The 22,139-nt window shown below is 41.0% G+C and overlaps 1 protein-coding gene across 1 annotated transcript in view; it reads right to left on the bottom strand.

Moving 5' to 3' along the window:
• Positions 1 to 2,373: 2,373 nt before the first annotated feature.
• Positions 2,374 to 22,139, bottom strand: part of cass4 (Cas scaffold protein family member 4) — a 35,497-nt gene continuing 15,731 nt past the window's right edge. The window contains exons 2-7 of the mRNA XM_017717949.2: positions 11,944 to 12,330; positions 9,712 to 9,789; positions 8,782 to 8,892; positions 7,268 to 8,587; positions 4,830 to 4,904; positions 2,374 to 4,355 (exon numbers count right to left, since the gene is read on the bottom strand). Of these exons, the coding sequence (XP_017573438.1) occupies positions 3,948 to 4,355; positions 4,830 to 4,904; positions 7,268 to 8,587; positions 8,782 to 8,892; positions 9,712 to 9,789; positions 11,944 to 12,330 (2,379 nt within the window). The 3' untranslated portion in view covers positions 2,374 to 3,947. The remainder of the gene's footprint in view (positions 4,356 to 4,829; positions 4,905 to 7,267; positions 8,588 to 8,781; positions 8,893 to 9,711; positions 9,790 to 11,943; positions 12,331 to 22,139) is intronic.

Here is a 22,139-nt window from a genome sequence, read left to right as displayed (position 1 = left end):
GTTTTTTGACCATTCATAAATTCAATCAAATTCCACTGCAATGCATAATATTTTGTTGGAAAACACCTCAACATCATATATTTTGTCTAAGAAATTCATATTCCTTCATAAAATGTGCGATTAATATTGCACCAAATTTTCCAAAATATGTAAGTCTATAGTTTTACTTTCATGTATGTTTTTCAGTCATTCATAAATTTCCGGAAATTTTACTCCAAGGCATCAAAATGTGTTGGAAAATACTTCCACATGATGCATTTTGTCCAAAAATTAAAATTCCTTCATAAAATATGTATTAAAATATTGCACAAAATTTTCTTAAAATCCATAAGGCTATAGTCTTCCCTACATGTGCGTTTTTTGACTATTTATAAATTCAATTAAATTTCACTGCGAGGCATGACAATTTGTTGGAAAATGCCTGCTACAATATTTTGTATATTCCCGTGGAAATTGTACATTCGACTTAGTGCCAAAATTTGCTAAAATACATAAGTCTATAGTTTTTCTTTCGTGTGCGTTTTTCAGCCATTCAAGCCAAGTCCTTAAGTCCTTAAATCTTCTGGGTCGCGGAGCCTATCCCAGCAGTCATTGGGCGGAAGGCAGGCTACACCCTGGACAGGTCGCCGAAACTTCTCTTACCCATTTAGTTGTTTGAAAACAACTTTTTCTAATACTTATACTATACTTATTTCTAATACTTAGAAAAAGTAGGGTTGAAAATGAACTAAAATAATTTAGTATGAAAAATCCATGTTACATTTTTTAGCAAAGGCTTCACTAAGGCAGTTTTAAAAACACAGAGAATCGTTTACAATAGTTTAGTTTTCCTCCATAAGCGTCTGATTTACAGCAATTTCTCTTAAGCTGGCATATTTCCGCATTCATCCATGGATTTGTAAGAGTTCATTTCTTCCTTTTACTGGAGCGAGAAGGGCAAGGCTTTCCCGTAATCTAGCACTTAGATCAGAGACTAGATCATTACAGGATGGAGTCGTTGGTGTGTTTGCTGAACTATTAAAGACTATAAAACTATTAAACTATTAAAAACTATAAAGTTTTATATTTTTCAACTGTTTCTGAGTCAATGTAACATTAAAAAAGTTTTAAAGTAACTTTCAGGGACTTTCTTCTTTACTTCTAAATTGATTTGACAGAAAATACAGCAGTGATCTGATATGAAAACGATAATAATGAAAAATCTAAATAATTTCAGAGGCCAGGCCGCAGGCCCTGTGCTGGACAGAGGGGGGGTTGACTGTCGGGCAATAAAGGTGACTTCTTTCACACACTTGTAAGACAGCTTTTAGCGCAATATTATGTTGCCAATTTGACACTTGATTTAATTACCGGTAAAGTTGCAGCATATAATTTTAATGTTTATATTTGTTTACTTACAGTATTGTGTAAAAGTCAGAGACCACCCTCCATTTGTTTAATTTTGCCGTTAAATACAAGTTATTAATTATATTAATCAATATTTATTAATTAATCAGAATATGTCTGAGAGATGACATAGAAGATCATCCACTTGGATACGGAGAGTCAATAACAGGAGTCCATAAAATGATTAAAATGATAATCATAAAATGATTACATAGAAAATGCAAAATCAAAGAAAGTAGCTGCTGGTCTCGTCCAACCAACAGACTGTCCACAGAGTCCAGGCCTTAAAATCACAATGTTTTTGGGATTACTTGGAGTGTGTGTGGCAGAAAATTCAACCAACTTCTAAGACTGAATTTTGGAGGTGTGAAAAAATATCCCTGGTATTATAAACAATCAAAATATTATACAATCGAATCAAATCTAATATTTAGTTATTGATGCTTCTGTGTAATTTTCTGTTCTATATGTTTTTTACATTTTTTTCCTGATGTTGAGTGAATAACTTGTTGTTGACTGGAAATGAAAAAGGGAATCGAGGACCAAGGACGGTTTTCCACTTTCGCAGAGTACTGCAGTTTATTGAAATAACGTAAGTAGACCATGAAAAAGAAAATATTTGAAAGAAAGAAAATATGTTTAATCCTTTATTTGTGAAATCCAAATAATGAAATGAACTGCAGTTACCTCAGAACCAGCAGAGGGCACCAACGCTTTGATCAGTGATAGAGTTTGGGTATTGCACCTGCAAAGTCGTACAGGACAATATATTTCTTGTAGTTTTATTGATGTCACTACCACACTGGTGTACGAACAGTGCTATATTTAATGAAGCAAGCGGTTATCTGATACTGAGCACTTAGAAGACTTGGTTTGAACTCTTCTTGAATAGGTAAGATTAAGCAGTATCTAGTAAATATATATATATATATATATATATATATATATATATATATATATATATATATATATATATATATAGTGAGCATAGGAAAAGTAAAAAATGAAAAACAGCTAAATATTTACACAGTTCTTAGATGGACAATACAATGTCACAAAATGTACAAAAATAGTTATGTATAGTATTTTCCTCTACTGTATACAAACAAACATTTCGCCTACAATGTTCAACATCAAAAAAGTGCAATTGGTTTTGCTTACATGTGATTTTTGTAGGTCAGGCTAGCTATGTACTCATTAAACTTACAAAGCAAACTGCATATGTGAGCTCTGCCATACCAATAGACCAATGGTGAAAGTCCCTATGATCTTATTTCAGGCTAGTTGACCACTCTTAACTGTCATCAGTCGCCCATTTAGGAGATAAACGTTATCTTCTCATACGCTTTGATACATGAACTGGCAACAGAAATAGAAATCCCAAAAAGATATCAAAGAAGTGGTCAATATATAAAAAATCTAACTCACCATATTTACATTACCATGCAAGAAAGTTTCTGACTGGCAATATGAACCATCCTGGTATTCAATCAAATTCATAGACCCCTGTTTCTCAACATGACATTGACTTGTCGGACCGTGATGCACTTCCATTGTACATCAATCCAATTTATATTATCCTGAGCCCAGAGAAGTCAGTGGTGTTTCTGGATGTTGTTGACGTATGGATTCCGCTGTGCATAGTACAGCCTTAACTTGCATTTATGGATGTTAGTAATGGATATCACTTGGATATGGATTGTCAAATTGTCAAAGTATTCCCAATCCCATGCTGGGATATCCAAAACAGAAACATGCTTGTTTTTTAATGCAGTCTGGGGGAAGGTCATGGGCATTGTGGTTTTCAGCCTTGCCCTTTATGCACAGACATTTATGTGGATAACATCACACATCATAAAGAGTGAAATGCCTAAAATCATTGAAATTGCTCATGTTTTTTGACCAGGCCTTTCCCAGATCCTCCTTGTGTAAACAAGCATCACCGGTTTATCAATGGGCCACATTCACCAACAAAGATTTCTTCTTAAAACCCACTTATGCAGTATTTACATTTATTTTAAGATCATGAGATGATGACACTCACCAATGTTTTCTTATTTGGGGTTTGTTTTTAGGTGAGAACAGAATCTACACACACACACACAAGAGCACAAAGGTGAGGGCAGTTCTGCAGTTTAAGAACATCATGAATCTGACCTAGACTGAAGTAACAGAATGGTAAATGAGACCCGATGTTCCTAGTCTCACATGGCTTTTGGAGCATGTTGTAGGCCCCAATTTCAGATTGATATATTTAGGCCCATAAGGTAAAATATTAAGTATCCTGTCTTTGTGCTGTTTGCTTGAATGCAGGTCAGTGGATTTGCAAATCCTGAATTTTTAGTTTTCATTTACTTTTCACAAAGTGTCCCAACTATGTGCTATGCAGGTTATATAAATAGAGATAATAGTAATGATGATTATTATTCTGTCTATATATGTGAGGAGAACCCAAAGACAAATGTCCACTATAGAGGATGATGACGTTAATATAATCTAATCCAAATAACTAAACAGTGCAGGGCAAGGCTGCTCCAGGACCAGGACTGAGAAGCACTACCTTAGAGATCCAAAGACATGCGAAAGTGATGAGCCCTCTGAGCCAGTTCTTTGGCAAAGTCTCTTGCTTCCTGGATGGCCACTTTGTCAGGAAAGTGCATGGCAGCCTTCTTAGTAGCCACAGCCAGCTGCTTGAGCAGGGCACACAGGTGGTTGCTCTTGCAAAGAAGTTCCTGACAGTCTGGTCTGCTCTGGGCTTCAGAGCACAGGGAGTCCATCAGTCTCTGACCCACCATGATCACCAGCTTGCCATGGGCTATGAACTTCTCAGGTGGTTGGCCCTCTTCTAAGCTAACAACAAACACAGTGATGGCTTTCTTGATGGCTCCAAAGTAAAGACGGCAGTGGTCTGAGATTTGGGACTTGCTGGGACTTTTGTTGGGAGGTCTGGGAGGCACCGGTTTGGAAACCTAATAAAGATAAAGAAAAACCGAAAATTAGGACACGTACTAAAGGTCCACTAACGGTTCGCGGCCCATTTTGTAGGGACTGCATAATTTGCATTTTTCTCACCTTACAAACTACTTACAGGGCTTAGTAACAAATCAATAACCATAGCAATAGGATGTTCCTGATTTGGAGATAGGAAACAAACACTTTGCTGCTGCTTACAAGGAGCACAGACTAATATCCGTACTTGCTGGCAGTGTAAGTGTGTCATCATTGGTGCTGAGGGCACCCAGACAGGAAGCCTATACATGCATTTAAAGAGGAAATAAGAAGTAATGATGAATGGGTTTTTTTTAACTCCATGAAGGTTTTTTCCAGCATTAGCACCCACAAGCAACACATAGTTATGACCAGACATCCCTTGTGCTTGATGTCTGTTCATATTCCAGGCAGAAGTTTGACTGGGACGTATATTTGCGGAGAAAGTCATTTACCTGTTTTCCTTTATTTCCTTCATTTGTGTCGTCTTTTTCTTTTATTTGCTGTTGCTGCTCAAACTCTGTCTTTGTCTGGAAAGAATGATGACAGAAAAAGGGAATATGAAAACCAAACATAATTGAATGGCACGGAAAAAATCTTTGTCTCAGTTATAATATTAACATTATACTTTTCTCATGAATTATTTCTCCCGACGTCCACGTATGATGCTTGTATGGGTTTATGTACAATAAAAAAACAGAATGAATTTTTACATGACCACTGTCCGATCTCTCTTTATCCCTTAGAATTGGACAGGCTGTTTTGTCACTGTGCTTTTAGGACAAGTATATGTAAATGAGCTCTGTTCTGATTGGCTGCGCTGTACTGTGCCTTTTTCAAAAAGTACCTAATAAAGTGGCCGGTGAGTGTATATGGACTGTGTGGTCTGCAGAGTAAATGGTACATTTTGAAATTTTTCACAGTGTTGAGGTCCATCGCTTTTACACCATAAGGATCCCAAAAAGAAACGAGACCTAACACACTTTACTTTCTACAAGTGGAAAGTTTCTGTTAAAAAAGTTTCTTTTACCAAATCTGTGACTCAAGTTCTTTCGTGCTGTAAGCCAATGTCACACACTATATTCCCAAAAGTAGTCGCTCGTCTGGCTTCACACGCATATGAAACTGATTGATGTCCCATTCTTAATCCATAGGGTTTAATATGATGTCGGCCCACCCTTTGCAGCTATAACAGATTTTTGGCCGTTCTTCTAGAAGCACATTTGTGAGGTCAGACACTGATGTTGGACGAGAAGGCCTGGCTCACAGTCTCCACTCTAATTCATCCCAAAGGTGTTCTATGGGGTTGAGGTCAGGACTCTGTGCAGGCCAGTCAAGTTCTTCCACACCAAACTGGCTCATCCACGTCTTTATGGAGCTGCTTTGTGCACTGGTAGAACAGACAAGTACCGTCTCCTGGCAACCGCCAAACCCAGACTTGTCCATCAGATTTCCAGATGGAGAAGCGTGATTGGTCACTCCAGAGAACCCGTCTCCACTGCTCTAGAGTCCAGTGGCGGCGCTTTACTCCACTGCATTCCACGCTTTGCATTGCGCTTGGTGATGTAAGGCTTGGATGCAGCTGCTCGGCCATGGAAACCCATTCCATGAAGCTCTCTACGCTGTTCTTGAGCTGATCTGAAGGCCACATGAAGTTTGGAGGTCTGTAGTGATTGACTCTGCAGAAAGTCGGTGACCTCTGCGCACTATGCCCCTCAGCATCCGCTGACCGCTCTGTCATTTTACGTGTTGTATGTTTATGCTATCAGCCTGGCTGCCTTCATAAGGTCTCCGTGCTCTGCGGCAGTGACTGTTGCTTTAAGACTACATGGGAAGTCAATACAGGCTTCCCCTAAAATTTCATCATAACACAATTATGAATGGTTAACACTTACTTGCAATTCTGCAGTTCAGTATTTTTAGCTTCGTGTAGTGTGATACATCTACTGCATCATTGCAGTCTGGCGCAGTCAAAGCCAGTGGAAAAGTTGAAGCAGGGCTTCAATCCAACTTAACAGCAGTTTCAAACACATGCTGTTTTAGTGGAGCAAGGATCAATGCTTATTGGACAGCAGGCTTTTGCAGCATACATTTAGGTCCCAGATGTTTTTTATCATCTGTTTTTGAATAATATTGTGTGTAAATACAGAGTTATGAGTTTGGCTGTTGTCTTTTATTTGCTAAGCTGTTTGCTGATAACAGTTAAGCATTTAGAGGCTTTGCATTAATCAAGAATATCCAGAGTGCATCATGTGGCAAAAGCAGTGGTCAACTCTTGAGACAGGAAACTTCAGAAAATAAATCTAAATAGATAATTACACTATTTTTTTTGTTGTTGTTAATTTTTTTCCCTTAACATGCATGAAATGTTGACTATCTAAAATAACTTTTGCTGTCTAGTTTACATTTAAAGCTACATTTTATAAGTTATTATTGAATATAGAATAAGATAAGATAAGATAAGGCTTTATTGTCATTCACATCACATGTGGTACATGAGGTGGAACGAAACATCGTACTCACGGTCCAGTCAACTCCCAAATAACATAAACAATAAATAGAAGGTGCCAAAATAATATTGTAGTAATAATAATACACAGCTTTAAAACATTTGAACAGCTGTTTATGAGCGCTACTTTTCTGGTATTGCTGTGAGGTTCGAATTCAGACACGACTACTTTCTATGGTCATAGAGACTGGATGTACTAAGAGGTTCTGTAACAGTTACTGTAGGATACTGAGCACTTAATTTGGTACTGTTGTTTATCTACTCAAGTTTTGGGAAGGAACTTTTACGTGAGTCATTATTTCACCAAAGTAGCACTGCTTTTACTCCAGTAAGCATTACGGGTACTCTACCCACCACTGGTTACAGCAGGATAAACACTCTTACCTGAAGTTGCACGTAATCATTGTCATCTCCCTCTGAGTCTGGCAGTGGTTCATTCCTGCCCAGGCTTGTTGTTCTGTCAGCGGGACTGGTGCTCTTTGATGACTCTGGCTCCTTTGAAGAGCTTCTGAACAGAAGCTTTCCATTAGCATTGAGGATGGACACTAGACGCTTCACATCTTCAGGCACCGTTCGGGCCACCATGACAAAGCGTTCAAGCTGGTCTGGAGTGTGTGGCTTTTCAGGATCCTGAACCAGAGCATCTAGAGACCACCCCAAGCCACCAAGATCTTCCACAGACTGCTGAAGAATGAGTCCTGAGTCTTCCACAATGGAGAGCTGTTTCTGGAGCCGTGCCTGCAAGTTGGAATCAGTCAGCCGCCGGGCGTTTCCTCTGACATCCAGAGCAAAATCGAGGAAGCTGTTGATTGAGTTTGCCACATCCTCAGCTGCTATGCGGATTTCCTGGAGATGCTGGCCAAGATGCTCCCGGCATCTCCAACTGCTGCTAACAAAGTCCATGAGTTTCGGAATGGCTTTACACACCACTTCCTGGAGATCCAACAACTTTTGGGACACCTCTTCCTGGGGCGCTGTGATCTCTCTTAGAAGCTCGGGAGAAGGTGAACTTAGCATCAAGGAGTCACAAGAGCTCCTGGAAGAGCTGGAGGTGGTAGAGGAAGTTGACGCGGTTGAGCTACGTTGGTTTTTGGGCACAGACAGACCTCTGCCTTTCTCCACACTCTCCTCACTCTCTACGCTAATTGCTCCCTCTTGGGACTGGTTGGACATTTCTGCCTTTCTGCCCCATGATGGGCGCCCTCGAGGAAAGTCATACATGGGTCTGCTGTTACCTCTGTACTCAAGAGGAACAGGACCCTTGTCAGAATCATTCAGGTTTAAGTTTTGCTGCTTTTGAAGTGGTAGAACCTCCAGAGGTGTTTCTCTTTGCTTGGCGGCAGGTGGTACATCATAGATGCCTTCATTCCCTGGCTTGCTAGAGTCTACACTTTGTTGCGCAGCCATGCTAGATTTTGGGATGTCGTAGAGGGAGCTTGCAGATGTTGCAGGCCAAACTCGTGCCGGCAGTGTGTCGTAAAGTTGTTTGCTTGAATTTGTGCATTTGGACGGAATGGTGCCATAGTTAACAGCTTCACCCCTGGACTTCTCAGGTGCCACAGGCACATCGTAGATCCATTCGGATTTGCGTAGGTTGGGCATAGTGCTGTAGCCACAAGCCACCCTTTGATGAGCCTCACTGTTTGAAGGCACAGGGATGTCATAGTTGGGCTCTTGAGGGATTGAGGGTGGCACTGCATAAACCTGAAAAACACACGTACGTTCAAACTTAGGGATCTAGGTAACTCCTTTGACATTTACTTCTTCTTTTTCATCACTTTTAACGTACTTGATAGACAGAAAACTGGCTCTAATTTGGTGAACATGACATGAATGTGAATCTTAACAAATGTCCTTTATGGGAAGATCTGCGAGATTAATTATACTGCTATACATACGTTGTTCTGGCATCGTTTCCACTTTCTATTTTCCATGGTTTCATATCTCTTCTGGATCTCTGTAGCAGGCAACAGAGAGACGTTCCGTACTAAAGGCCGTGGTGATGCCGCCTGCGTTTATCAATAAGTACAACAATGTTCTTTGTTAATAAAAAATCATGAAGAGAAACAAAGAAGTGGATAAAAGGGAAATTCCATCTACACTGTAAAACAACGTGCAGTTTTGTAACTTAAGAAGGTAAGTAACCTTGAAGTTAGCTTAAAACTTTCAGTTCAGTGAACTTGTAATATTAACAGAAGAATAATGTTTCGCATCTGTTGAAGTTCAATGAGCTCAAAATTTCAAGGAAACCTGGTTACTCAATTTTTACAGTGATTTCTTCTGCATAATTAAATCATTAAGATGTGAATAAAGCCATTTGCAGTGGTTTGATGTGAAATGCTCTTTCTTAGAGAAACGATTGATTCACAGCTGTGGTGATGGGAACCAGACATCTGAAGAAATTAGTGCTGTTAAAAGATGCCTCATAGAACGTTACTACATTAAATGGCTGTGAATATGCTGTCAGGCGCCTTAGACACTGTTTTACAATCATTTTGAGACAAGGTTTAGGCTTGAGGTATATATCTTTAATCTATTCATAGTGGAGAGGTACATGCAGGGCACTGTAAGGCAAAAACTTACAAACACCCCTGTTACAAACCTGAAGGACACCTGTACTTTCTGTTCGGATATCGAGTAAAATGACTGTATTTGCACGGTTCACACTGCAAAGAGCCATTTCACAACCACTATGATTGACTTTTCTTACATCTCAGCGACTGAATTGTGTAAATCTGTTCAGAATTTTCCTTTAAAGTGACTGTACATTATTAATATGCACTGTGTTAAAATTTCATGTAAAAAAGCCTGAGATCAAATGAACTTACTGTCATTACGGAGCCGTTTCTAGCAAGGTTTGGAACATCATACACATCTGAATCAGGACCGGCGGACGGCCACACCACCTGCAAAATGCAAAAACAAAACTATAATCTGTATCTTATGCTTATTGCTTTGTCACTTTTAACCAGAGGTGGATGAAGGACACAAACCCTGTACTCGAGTTAAAGTCGAGACCCCCAAGGTAAAATATTCCTCCAGTAAAAGTAGAAGTTCCTCCCTTTAGACCTCCACTTGAGTAAAAGTACTAAAGTATTTCCCTTCAAATGTACTTAAGTATAAAGTAAAAGTACTAAAAGAGTAATTCTGGCTCTGATGTCCTGTTATCATTTTTATAACCAGACTGGCTTCATGAACTCATTTCAGGTGAAAGTCCTCCAGCGTCTCTCTTGGTAAACCAGTCTTTTAATACAACGTCATTAATTAGTGACGCTGACGTCTATTAAAATGATCAGAAGATATTAGACTCTGAAATGTAGTGGAGTGAAAGGAAAAAGACGCCCAGATTGGAGAAACTTCAGTACAGATACACCAAAAATACTAAAGTACAGAAACTAATTACATTTACTCAGTTACTCAGTTACTGTCCACCACTGCTTTTAACAGTAGCATTTGTTTAAAGCAGCTGGCCACATTAGGACGTGCTTTTTGGGTCAGACATTCTCAGCCTAGTATGTCTGCCCAATTAACCCAGTTCTCTAATTAAAACCATAATGTGCATTAACTGGTGGAGAACTACTGTAAAGGTAAATATTTTTGCCTTAAGCACAAGGGGAAATCAGCAACATGTGGGCCTACCAGACCTCCATCGCCATGCATAGCTGACACCTCTCTCTCATTTCCCCCTCTCTCTCTCTCTTTCTTGCTCTCTCTCTCAATCACTCTCTCTCTCTGCCGGTTGCAGTTAGTGCTGTCTGAAGTCTTTTCTGTTCTTTTATGGGCCCATAAACACTCTGTGCTGCATGCCTGTCCCTACTGAGACAGACCCCTGGCCCCCATCTGCTAGTGCTTTAGCCAGCAGGGTGACTGCCTCTTAGCCTGAGTTAGCATTGCTAGCAAGGCTCACTGACCTAAAATGAGACACTTCTTCACGGTGAGGTGGACTTTACTAACCTCATATGCAAACGCTTAGACATGCCTTCTTAAAAATAAAGGTTCCTCAGTGGTTCTTGACTTGGATTTGTGCGAGGAACCTCTAGCTAATATGGAACCTTTACATTATGTGGAGGTTCTTGAGGGAAGCAGAGGTGGTTCCTTCTGAGACATCTCCACCTTTAAATGCAGAGCTGTTCCGTTAACCATCAGATCACCATCAGCCTCGATTTGTTGGCCACCGAGTACTAATATCTAGAACTAATTGGTGCTGCCATGCGAGGGGGCTTCTGGGGGCTTTCTGCTCAACAAAAGAGATCTGCCGGAGTCGTTAACCACACTCTGGAACTGTTCTCATTCCCTGTTTTACATACAGACAGAATAAAACTAATTTCCTTTCCCGGCCTTTTTTCCGGCTGGACACTGAAGGACGACTGACTGTCGAGCCCTCCTGCTGCCCACTTCAGACCAGCTGTCCACACCCAGCTACCTCCACCTGCCTTGGACTAGCTGCCCACCCTACACTGATGTTCTCATAGACTCCCAGCTATTACTACTACTAACACTACTGCTATTAATATTAGTAGTATAATAACTCTGTAGGTAGTCTGATCAGAGGAGGACGGGTCCCCCCTGGTGAGCCTTGGTTCCTTCCAAGGTTTCTTCCTCAGCTCTGAGGGAGGTTCTCCTTGCCACCGTCGCCCCTCGCTTGCCCACCTGGGGGTTTTACATTCATGTTAAAACTCTGTCTTTACTGGAATTCTGTGAAGCTGCTTTGTGACGACATCCGTGCTACACAAATAAATTTGACTTGGCTTTTGACTCTAAAGCGCAATGTTTCCTGCATCTTCTTCGCTGAAGCCCAAATATTTTTTTTTATACATTTTTCCCTGAGAATGGCTTCAACTTAATGACCATTTTGTCTTAAATAAAATAAATAAAGGCCTAAATAAATAAAGGGTGCAGTCTGTGGTAACGTAGTTACAAAATAATTTAGAATAATGACTAAATATTATCATTTATTATTATATAATAAGCAATAAGCCGTTTAAAGTGCACACTTCTTTAAGACAGTAACCCTGTCAGGCTTATGGTGCTCTTCATTTAGAAAGCTGCAGGACGCCTACCCTGTGTGGAGAGATGGTTCCCTCGGGCACCTCCGGTGTTTTGTGTTTCTGTGGGAAAGGCGTGGTGACTTGAGTCGCTTGCATGGAGGGCACCTTATAGAAGCGCTCCATGATCTCATAAGTTGGGCTGGCTTCTAAGGGCTGTGGCACTTTGGGGATTTGATAGATGCTCTGGCTTCTGAGACCCAGCGCTTCAGCCTCTGCTTGCGAAAGGCGCATCAGGCGGTTGGCTGGTGCCAAACCTTCCTTTCCATGTAGAGAGCATTTCCACCAGCCAGTGCTTCCCTCCACATTCTGCTCCATCACCGTAACAATGTCGCCCTTGTGGAAAGCCAGCTCATCCAGGCTTTCTGCCGTGTTGTCGTAGAGAGCTTTGGCAAAGAGGGTCTGGAAGAGACAGGGTAGAAAATGCAACAGCATTTAAAGCAACGTACACAAATGCCCTCTTGCCCCGAATGTAGTCATCTGGCCAGGATGTGTTTGGTGTCTGAAGTTTGCGCCTTAGGTTTTGCACTGGATCTATGAGCCTAATGAAAGCTTATGTACACAATTCAGCATTTTGCTGACCAGATGCCCAAAACTTCACGCGCTTGCCTCTAATTGCACTGAGTTTCTGAGTCATCTTAAAAAGCCATGCTTATGTGGTTTCTGACACTGTGTGACATTCATGCTTTGACATGGGCTGTTTTTATCCATTTTTATGGACTGTACTTGGCCATGCAGAGTCAGAACCTACATACGCAAGTCTATTTGAGATTATTTAAATAGGGAAGCCCAAAAAGGACATAGATTCACATTTGTTATTAACACAGTTTGATTTTAGTCCTTTATCCATTACCACAACCAATGGTGTAGTACTCAAGTCCAGTCCAGGTCTTAGTCTTGACTCGGACCTCCCCCTAGTGGTCTTGACTACGACACTAATCACAGCATAGAAGCATTAGCTGGTTGACCAGCAGACTAGTAATCAAAACATAACATGCATTTGTTTGTTTTGCTGGTGATCAAATTTTTTCTAAGTGGAAATAAGTTAACACATCCACTACAATTCAATTGAATTCAGAACCATCAGCACGCTGTGGAATTAGACCTCCACATTTAACACATCCCTGCAGTGAAACACCCACATACATGCAGACTAGTGAACGCACACACTAGGGGGCAGTGAGCACACTTGCCCGGAGCGGTGGGCAGCCCTATCCACAGCGCCCAGGGACACGTTGGGGGTTAGGTGTCTTGCTCAAGGACACCTCAGTCATGGACTGTCGGCTCTGGGGATCAAACCGGCGACCTTCCGGTCACAAGGCTGGCTCCCTAACCTCCAGCCCACGACTGCCCCCCACGTTTTAATGCACAGTTACTGTTTATTTGCTGAAAGAATCAAAAATATTTGCAGCAAAAATTAAACTATATAAATATAAAATCTAGCCTGTGCTAAAGTAACACAATTTCCATGTTAAACACAGCAAATAAATAGAAACTGTGCATAAAATTTGCAGTTTTGTGGACCAAAGCAAAGGGATAAACACGAGTCTCACGCAGGTAAACAACAATCACTGCATCTCAGGAAAAGGCTTCGATTTTTTGAGCATTTAATGTCATTATTTCCAGAAACAAAAAATTCAGTCAACTCAGGAAAACAGCGCTTGTTATGCTGTGATGCTGAATGATATTGACAAAAATATCTCAAGAAAACAAATAATATCACAGGGAATCGGAATCAAATACGTGAAACTTCAGCACTTAACAACTTTCCACACAGTAGCAGTTTCGACAAGCTTCAGTTGTTAGCTGCGTTAGAGCCACACTGCGGACACCAAGTGTGTTAGCTCATCATCTGCGCTTGGGCAAGAAAGAACAGCGTCACAATGCCAGTTCTAAACAGAAGATGCATGTGCTTGGTGACCACTGGAGAGGTCAGTGTCTTCCCAATGAGAGATTCAGAACAAACAGTGGCTTTGTATGAGGAGGAGAATAGGCCCAGCTGTGGCAAGGCACTACTTTACTGTGAAAGAATGCCACTGACCTTATTCCCTACATTCTTCTTGGCCAGAAACACAGCCTCATAACACCTGAGGTCATGGCAGCCTAATCCATAGTGGAATCGTCCAAGCCAGTACAACAGCATGTAAAATCACACTGGAGATGTTCTCTCCATGGCTTAAACAGCCACTCACTTAAAATATGGTATTAAACTGTCCAGACACCTCATTCTATTGAATATACTAACATAACTAGTATGGAATATACTAAAATTGAACATACTAATAATATCCTCTATTACATAAATGTGTGTATGTGTGCGTTTCAATTGAGTACAGCACTAAGCAAAAAGCAGCAAAAGAGGCCAATTTCCTGTCAAAACTGTCATGAAGTATGAGTCAGTTTTCAGCTCCAGGGCAAAAAAGCAGAACACATTACGCAGAAGCATCAACAGCTAAATATATCTCAGTATTTTAATAATAATTTTACACATTTTTACAGTATCCTTGCATTAACACCACTACTGCTAATACTAATGCTAATACGAACACGATTACAGCTTAGTTTTTCAAAGAAAGTTCAGTCTTAGAAGTTGTTTGCATTTTCTAATTTCTAATGATCTGTAATCCCAAACACATTCAAGAATATTGAGGTCTGGACCTCAGAACACCAGCAGCTTGTTGGATTTCGTCTTTTTGTCTATTTTTTTCCCCTCAAACTCGGATTTTCTTGTGTCTCCAGTCTCTCAAAAACGAAAACTTTAGGTGAGGACAGTTTTGCTGGTCTACCAGGTCTTGACAAATTGCCAAGGCCCCTTTTTTGTCTATGTCTTTTAATAATTTCCTGAGCTGCAGTTTTGGAAACTTATTTTCTGTTGACAGTACTCTTCTTTATACTCTTCTTTATACTCTTCTTTATACTCTTCTTTATACTCTTCTTTATACTCTTCTTTATACTCTTCTTTATTATCTCATATCTCAGACGTATCCCCTGTAAAACGATTAACTTGCAGGTAATGGATGTTTTGACTGGAAATTAAAGAAATGAAGGACGGCCTCTGATATTTGCCCAGTACTGTACATTCAAGGCATTATTTTTACAGTGTTAATCAGCTTAATGGGTTAACTCTAACTGCTTTAAACCACTGCTGCGCCTCTGCTGTGTGTTTGAAGTTTTTTTATGTTTGTTTTTGTCTTTATTGTGTTTCCCGTTTTTGTCTTTTGTCCTCCTTCCTCTCAGCACAGGTTGGTAGGCCAGCCATCAGAATATAACAGGAGTTCTTCAGCCATTCCTTTTCAGTTTTAGCTGCGTTAGGGTGGCAGTGGCTGCAGGCAGGTGCATAGAGGAAAAACTCTTCTATGCATCTGGCTTTAGTTTCCTCCCACAGCTTCCGTTAGACAAATAAAGGGAAGCCATTTCCATGTACTTCTCCAAATAAGTGTTCATTTTTATCATCTCAGAAAGCCCCAAGACTCCTCCATACACAAGAAAACAATGACAAAACACAGTGTAATAACACCAATCAGTAGCACGGTCATCCGTCCGCTTTCTGCAAACAATTGCACTTTTCTGAATGAATAGCTTTTCCTGAGAGCTGGGAAGGTAATTGTTGTTTTGCTGTTCATTGTACGTCCTTTGAGCCCAGTTTCTTTGCAGACATCCACAACAACACCTGCAAAATCCTAAACTGAACAGGAACAGTTGCTGCATGCAATGTGCAGGACCACCGTTCTCCCTCCCAGATACACACATACACACACTTGTGCACGCGTCCCTTTAAACCGAGGCCCATGTGTTCAGAAATTCCTCAGCAGCAATAGTTACAAACACACACTCTCACATGCGCACCACGCACCACTTCAGGGTCACCACTTGCTTCTGTAAACGTTTAGTGGACTAGAAAAGGACGAGTTGGAGAGTTATAATGAACGAATGAAGAAGGAGTGGTCTTCTATGACTGACTCAACCTGGAGCTCAGTAATAGTAGTCCTGTTTCAATCTACAACACGCTAATGGGATTACAAAATGTTCTAGTCGACATTACACTGTGCCGTGTTGTTATTGTCATTGAGTGGACCTCTCAGTCTAGGCTTTGTGTGGGGAATATGGGGAAATTACATAGATACTCTAACTTGAATCCATCAGCCAATCCTACCCCACATACCTCATTACATAACACCTGATCAGCCTATGGTTTTCCATTATTGAGGAACATATGGTAACTGGAGAGCTTCTGCAGAACACACTACACTACATATTACTCTACACTCTTCGTTATGTCTTAAATGGCCAGAGCCCAAGTTTTATCATACATTTCTATAATGTAGAACGGCTCAGGTAATTTGCATTGGAGTCCCTGTAGTTACTGAATAATAAGCCGTAGTATGAGTCAATTATGTTGACACCTAAGTTAATCTTTAAACTGTAGGCTCACTATACACTTTCTAATGCTTGTTGTTCAAAAACTAATATGGATTATTCAGTAATCACTATGAATGATTTAGTGTTTACTATGAAACTAATATTTTAATTCTGTAGTGATATTAGTGAAGAGCTGAAATGTGGAGACACACTAATCCATGTCTATGAAGGCAGGCCTCATAAGTCAAAGGGTTATTATCAGAAAGCCACAGACTAAACCTGACAATTACATCAAATTCCACAGCTACTTTGAATTGAAAATAAAAGAAAAATACCAAATTTTTCACAAGTGATGAAATGTGTTGGAGAGAATTTCACACTAGCTCAGCGAGGCATTGCACCACGCAGTCCATATTGCGATGTTTTGACGTGTGAAGTGACATCATCGGGTACATACGTTTCCTGTAGATGAGCACACTATTCTGAGGCACTGTCTGAAACTGGCCTATTTGCTGTAGGGTGCCCTGCTTTGGAGTTTGCTGCTTAGTTCTAGTGCTGTCTGAAGACAGTGAAGGACACCCAGAATGTTCATATAATCCCATAAGATGTACACCAGCAGGCATAAAATTCCCACAATGCCCTGTAATATATGCTACAGAATGTGACTAGTGTGGTAGAGTGAAAGACAGTGAGGCTGTGTTGTTTACTGTGCTTCTGGCGTTCCTATTTTAGGAATAATGGTTAGATTTCTGGTCCATATTATGATTTTCTATAGTCAACTTGTTTTTCACACGAACAATTCATTTTTAGATTATGGTCGCAATATCTAGTTGGGGAAGGAAGTGCCATTCAGTACTGCTTCAACGTTAAAGAACATGTACTCAGCCCTTAAGTTACATGGTTATCATGCCACGTCTCAGTAGATGTCTCCGAGATATCTTGGGACAACGCCAAAGTTATCAGCTGACGCTACAGCGGAGTGAACATTAAGGCATGGCAAGAAGAGGAAGGTTACTAGTATATCAAGCACAGTGCTTAAGAAGGGAACGTTGCATTATAACGACTTCTAGAAAAAGCCCAGCTCTTATCGTGGAAATCCATGCCCACAAAATTCAGCCAGGTGACGAAATGTCCATTTAGCATCTCGGGTTGCTGCAAACAGATTCCCTTTACACTTCAAGTCGCAAGTTTGTTTGTCATTTGCACAACATGTCGGGACATTTATGCATTGAAATGCTTGTGGTGAGGCTCAGATAATCACTCTACAGACAGCAAATGAGTACAAGTAAAATATAAAAATAAAAATAAAAACTGAAAAATATTGAATATACACAAAATATACTGAAAATATACACATAATATATAAAAATATATAAATATAACTGGTTTACGTGGTATATTCTTTGTAACTGGATATATTCAACCCTCATTACAGTAGGCTCAGCAGGTCAGCAGGAATACTGCAATACTGAGTCCTACACAGTAAAGAATGTTACCTATAGGCCTATTTGACTTAATGTGTAAACTAGAGCTGATGCACTAATAGTATATAGGATATAAGAGCTAACCCTGCTCGTCTGATACCAGGGTTAGTAGCAGATGTTAGTGTTATCATACAAACAATTGTGCTTTAAACATAGCCATGTAACGGCTTTCGCTTTATGGCTTTGAGTGTATGTGATACTTTTTTGATCCCACAAACGGGGAAATTCCACCTCCGCATTTAACTCATCCATGAAGTGAAGCACCACATACACACTAGTGAACACACACACTAGGGGGCAGTGAGCACACTTGCCCAGAGTGGTGAGCAGCCCTATCCACGGCGCCCGGGGAGCAGTTGGGGGTTAGGTGTCTTGCTCAAGGACACCTCAGTCATGGACTGTCGGCACTGGGGATCGAACCGGCGACCTTCCGGTCACAGGGCCAGTTCCCTAACCTCCAGCCCACGACTGCCCCAAATATCAGTGCAGCGGTGCGGGCGGAGCCACTTCCAGCGTTCAAAAGGACGAAGAACAGCTTCGCTAAGACCTTCTTTTTATTCCAACACCTGTGCAGAGAGTGTGGTGGTTGTTATTTTAAAGTTCCATATGGTCTTCAGCACATTGCCCACTGGCTTCTATTATAGTCAATAAGTTCTCTGTTCTTTTCTAAGCACCAGGAAATGCAATGAAATGACTGCCATTGATAATCAAACAGTTCAGAAGCGGCAGGTCGGGATGCTGAGGTGGGCCTTTAATGCCTCATGCAGCTCATCCAAAACTCCTGCAGACCTACAGCCCACCCAATCTTCACGACACGCGCACACACTGCCTACTCCATTCTCATGATACACACGCGGCGGCCTTCCTTCCTCTGCCCGCACGCCTCCTGCTGATAACACCCAACCACTCGCGCTGCCTTAAATGGCAGCTGGCCTGTTATTCTGGGTGAATCTTTCATGACAAAGACTCTATTCAGTGTGTTGGGCCTGACATAGCAACACCTGTTGTGCTGAAGGCCTGTCAAAGTGGGGCTTGTGGTGACTGTGTTTAATTGTGCTAACCACAAGTGCCACACAGCAACACTGACTCAAGCGGAGAGTCCCCAAGTGGTGGACAGCGAACAGGCTACCAACTGCACGCTAAGGGGAAGTGTGACAGAGAGATGCAATCTGCCAGAAGAAAAGAGAAACGGCCTTAGTACGCAAAACATCAATAGCTGGAAAAAAGCCTGCCAGAACCTCGATGAACAGAGTATACGTCCAAAAGTGTGCAGACGTCTGCTAACCCAATGTTTCTTCTGAAATCAGGGGATTTATTACAGTTTGTTCCCCTTTGCTGCAGTAACAGCTTCTTCTTTTCTCAGAAGGCCTTATACTAGATGTTGGACGAGCATCAGAGGTCAGGTACTGGTGTCGGGTGATTAGTTCCGGATCATTAACGCCATTTCAACTCATCCTAAATGCACAGGATGGCGCTCCATCACTCCAGAGAACACGGTTCGACTATTGAGCTCAATGCTGGGAAGCTTTACACGCCTCTAGCCAGCGCTTGGCATTGGGCATGGTGACGTGCAGCATTTCATTCTTTGGCGAAGCTTTTCTGTAGAGATTATAGAGGCTACATATAAGTAGAGTTGAACGCCTGTGTGCAACTGAGAGCACTGCCAACAGAACAGGACACTCTGAATCACAAGCCCCACTCCCACTCATCCCAAAGATATAGGACGAAGCTCCCTCACTCCAGAGAACGCAGTAGAGCTTTATGCCCCACTAGCCAACACTTGGCACCGGGCAGGGTGACCCTGGGCTCTTGTGCGGCTGCTCCAGAGCAACACATTCTATCCGCAGTTCTTTTCTATACGGGTTAAAAAGTACATACGTGTGCCGAGCCACGGGTGCGCCAGCCGTGGATCAAGCCTAGTCTTAGACTAAGCTGCAGTGAATCACGCTTGGCAAATATTCTCAGGCTCATAGGAAACTATACCATAGTGCATTTTAATGATAAGTAACCACAAATGCTATCAGAGACGATTGAAAGGATGAAGGGGTGGGGTGGAGGCGTGCCAACAATAGAGATAGGTAGCTATCAGGGTTCCCGTAGTACAGGAGAACGTATAGATTCTATAGGCCTGAGGAGCCCAAGGGTGTGGCAGGCTGCCCCACTGACATAGTGGCCTACGAGTGACAGGGCACACTGATGACATCACAGAGGCCCGTATGTGCTCGTGTCCTTAGAAAAAGAACGGAAGATGTAAATAAATAAAGCCAGAGTAAACGGGGAGAGAATAATCTAACCAGCTGCGCTGTTGATGTCGCGAATAAGTGAACAATCTGGATGATAAAACAGTAAATAAGTTATAAATCATGTAAGTGTAATCAACAAAAAAAGGTTGTAAGCAGTGCACACTGTTTCCCGGATAATAGACAAATAAATAAGTGAACTATTCGAAGAATGTGTACAGTACGTTTAAAAGAGTGTCTACACTGTATATTATAGTTATAGGTTATATGGTATGTCAGTGGTGCTGCTTTCAAGTGTGTGTGTGTGTGTGTGTGTGTGTGTGTGTGTGTGTACAGTGTACACGTGTCTTCACTTTGCTGTGTGCTGATTGTGTACATTTCTAAGTGTGTATGTGTGGCGTAAGAAAGGAGGTCAGATTCAGCTGCGATGGCGTTGGGATTCCTGCACATGCCTGTTTGCGGAGATCAGGCCGAGACAGCTGGCCATGGCTTTCTTACAGCAGCTGTTTCTCTCTCTCTCTCTCTCTCTCTCTCTCTCTCTGAGTCACACAGCCAAATAACAATGTTTCAGTGTTGGTAGCTGTAAAGTAGCCTATGATGTCATGCTTTGACACTTAAAATGACTGTCTTTGTGTCTTATCTTATCCCATATGTTAATTACAGGATACGCTCAGCAGCTCCCACAAAAAAATAGTTTTACTAAGAACAGCGGTGAACAAATTACACAAACCCTGTACCTGAGTTAAAGTCGAGACCCCCAAGGTAAAATATTCCTCCATTAAAAGTAGAAGTTCCTCCCTTTAGACCTCCACTTGAGTAAAAGTACTAAAGTATTTCCCTTCAAATGTACTTAAGTATAAAGTAAAAGTACTAAAAGAGTAATTCTGGCTCTGATGTCCTGTTATCATTTTTATAACCAGACTGGCTTCATGAACTCATTTCAGGTGAAAGTCCTCCAGCGTCTCTCTTGGTAAACCAGTCTTTTAATAGAACGTCATTAATTAGTGACGCTGACGTCTATTAAAATGATCAGAAGCACAAAACACTGAAGGTAAACAGTTTCCATCAGGGAGAACCGAGTGGCTCTGAAATCACTTTTTACACACAAGCAAAGTTTCAGTTTCAGATTTATTTACAACTTAGTTCCAAGTTTAAGTTGAATAAAAACTGGCTTTAAACTCAGGATCACAGATGAGCTCCTTTACTATGTTGATCTGTAGGCGTCTGTTCATAAACATAAACCAGCCCAAACTCATTTACTATAAAATGAAATGGTGTTTGTAGAAATTCAGAAAAAAGCCGCGTCAGTCTCGACTGCATATGTGGACATATTTCTATATTGAGCTCTATTTACACAAAGTTAGGTTAGTTCATCATTTATGTTGAACAGACTCTCCCAAAGTTTTACGCTGCTGCGCTGACGTTGAACCGCGTGCTGCACTGGGTCGGTATGACCAACAGGTCAAAACCAGCTCTAAACAAAGTGACCGCTGGGCCCTGATTGGTGCTCTGGCTTTGCGCTTCTTTCGTTTGACATGTTACGTTTTTATACACACAGAAACCAAAAGGAACGACAGATTTCTCAAAATGTAGGAGGAAAAAGTCGGATATTAGACTCTGAAATGTAGTGGAGTGAAAGGAAAAAGTCGCCCAGAATGGAGAAACTTCAGTCCAGATACACCAAAAATACTAAAGTACAGAAACCAATTACATTTACTCAGTTACTCAGTTACTGTCCACCTATGTGAACATAATCTTTCTATTATTTTTTTTTCTAATACCGAAACTCATAAGTGTTAGCTACTGTTTAGGACATATTCCAGCTGTGACTTGCTGTTTATTGCTGCATTTATCACATTTAATTATTTATTTATTTGATTTTTTTTATCCTTTTTTATTTGAATCGTTATTATTAGATTGATCCAAATGGTGGTGGATGTGGCCTTGAATATCTGTGACTGATCAAGAAGCTCACACCATGAAATAAACAAATTTAGTCCTTGGTTAAAGGGCTTATTCGTGTATCTCGGCCTTCTGCAATACTAGTACTGCAAATGTCCCAACAAGAAGTAACAAGCAATATACTAACTAATACTTACTAACTAATAACGTTTTACCAGCAATTTGG

This window comes from Pygocentrus nattereri, chromosome 21 (assembly GCF_015220715.1).
Source record: "Pygocentrus nattereri isolate fPygNat1 chromosome 21, fPygNat1.pri, whole genome shotgun sequence".
NCBI lineage: Eukaryota > Metazoa > Chordata > Actinopteri > Characiformes > Serrasalmidae > Pygocentrus > Pygocentrus nattereri.
This window is presented reverse-complemented; position numbering and strand designations above follow the sequence as displayed.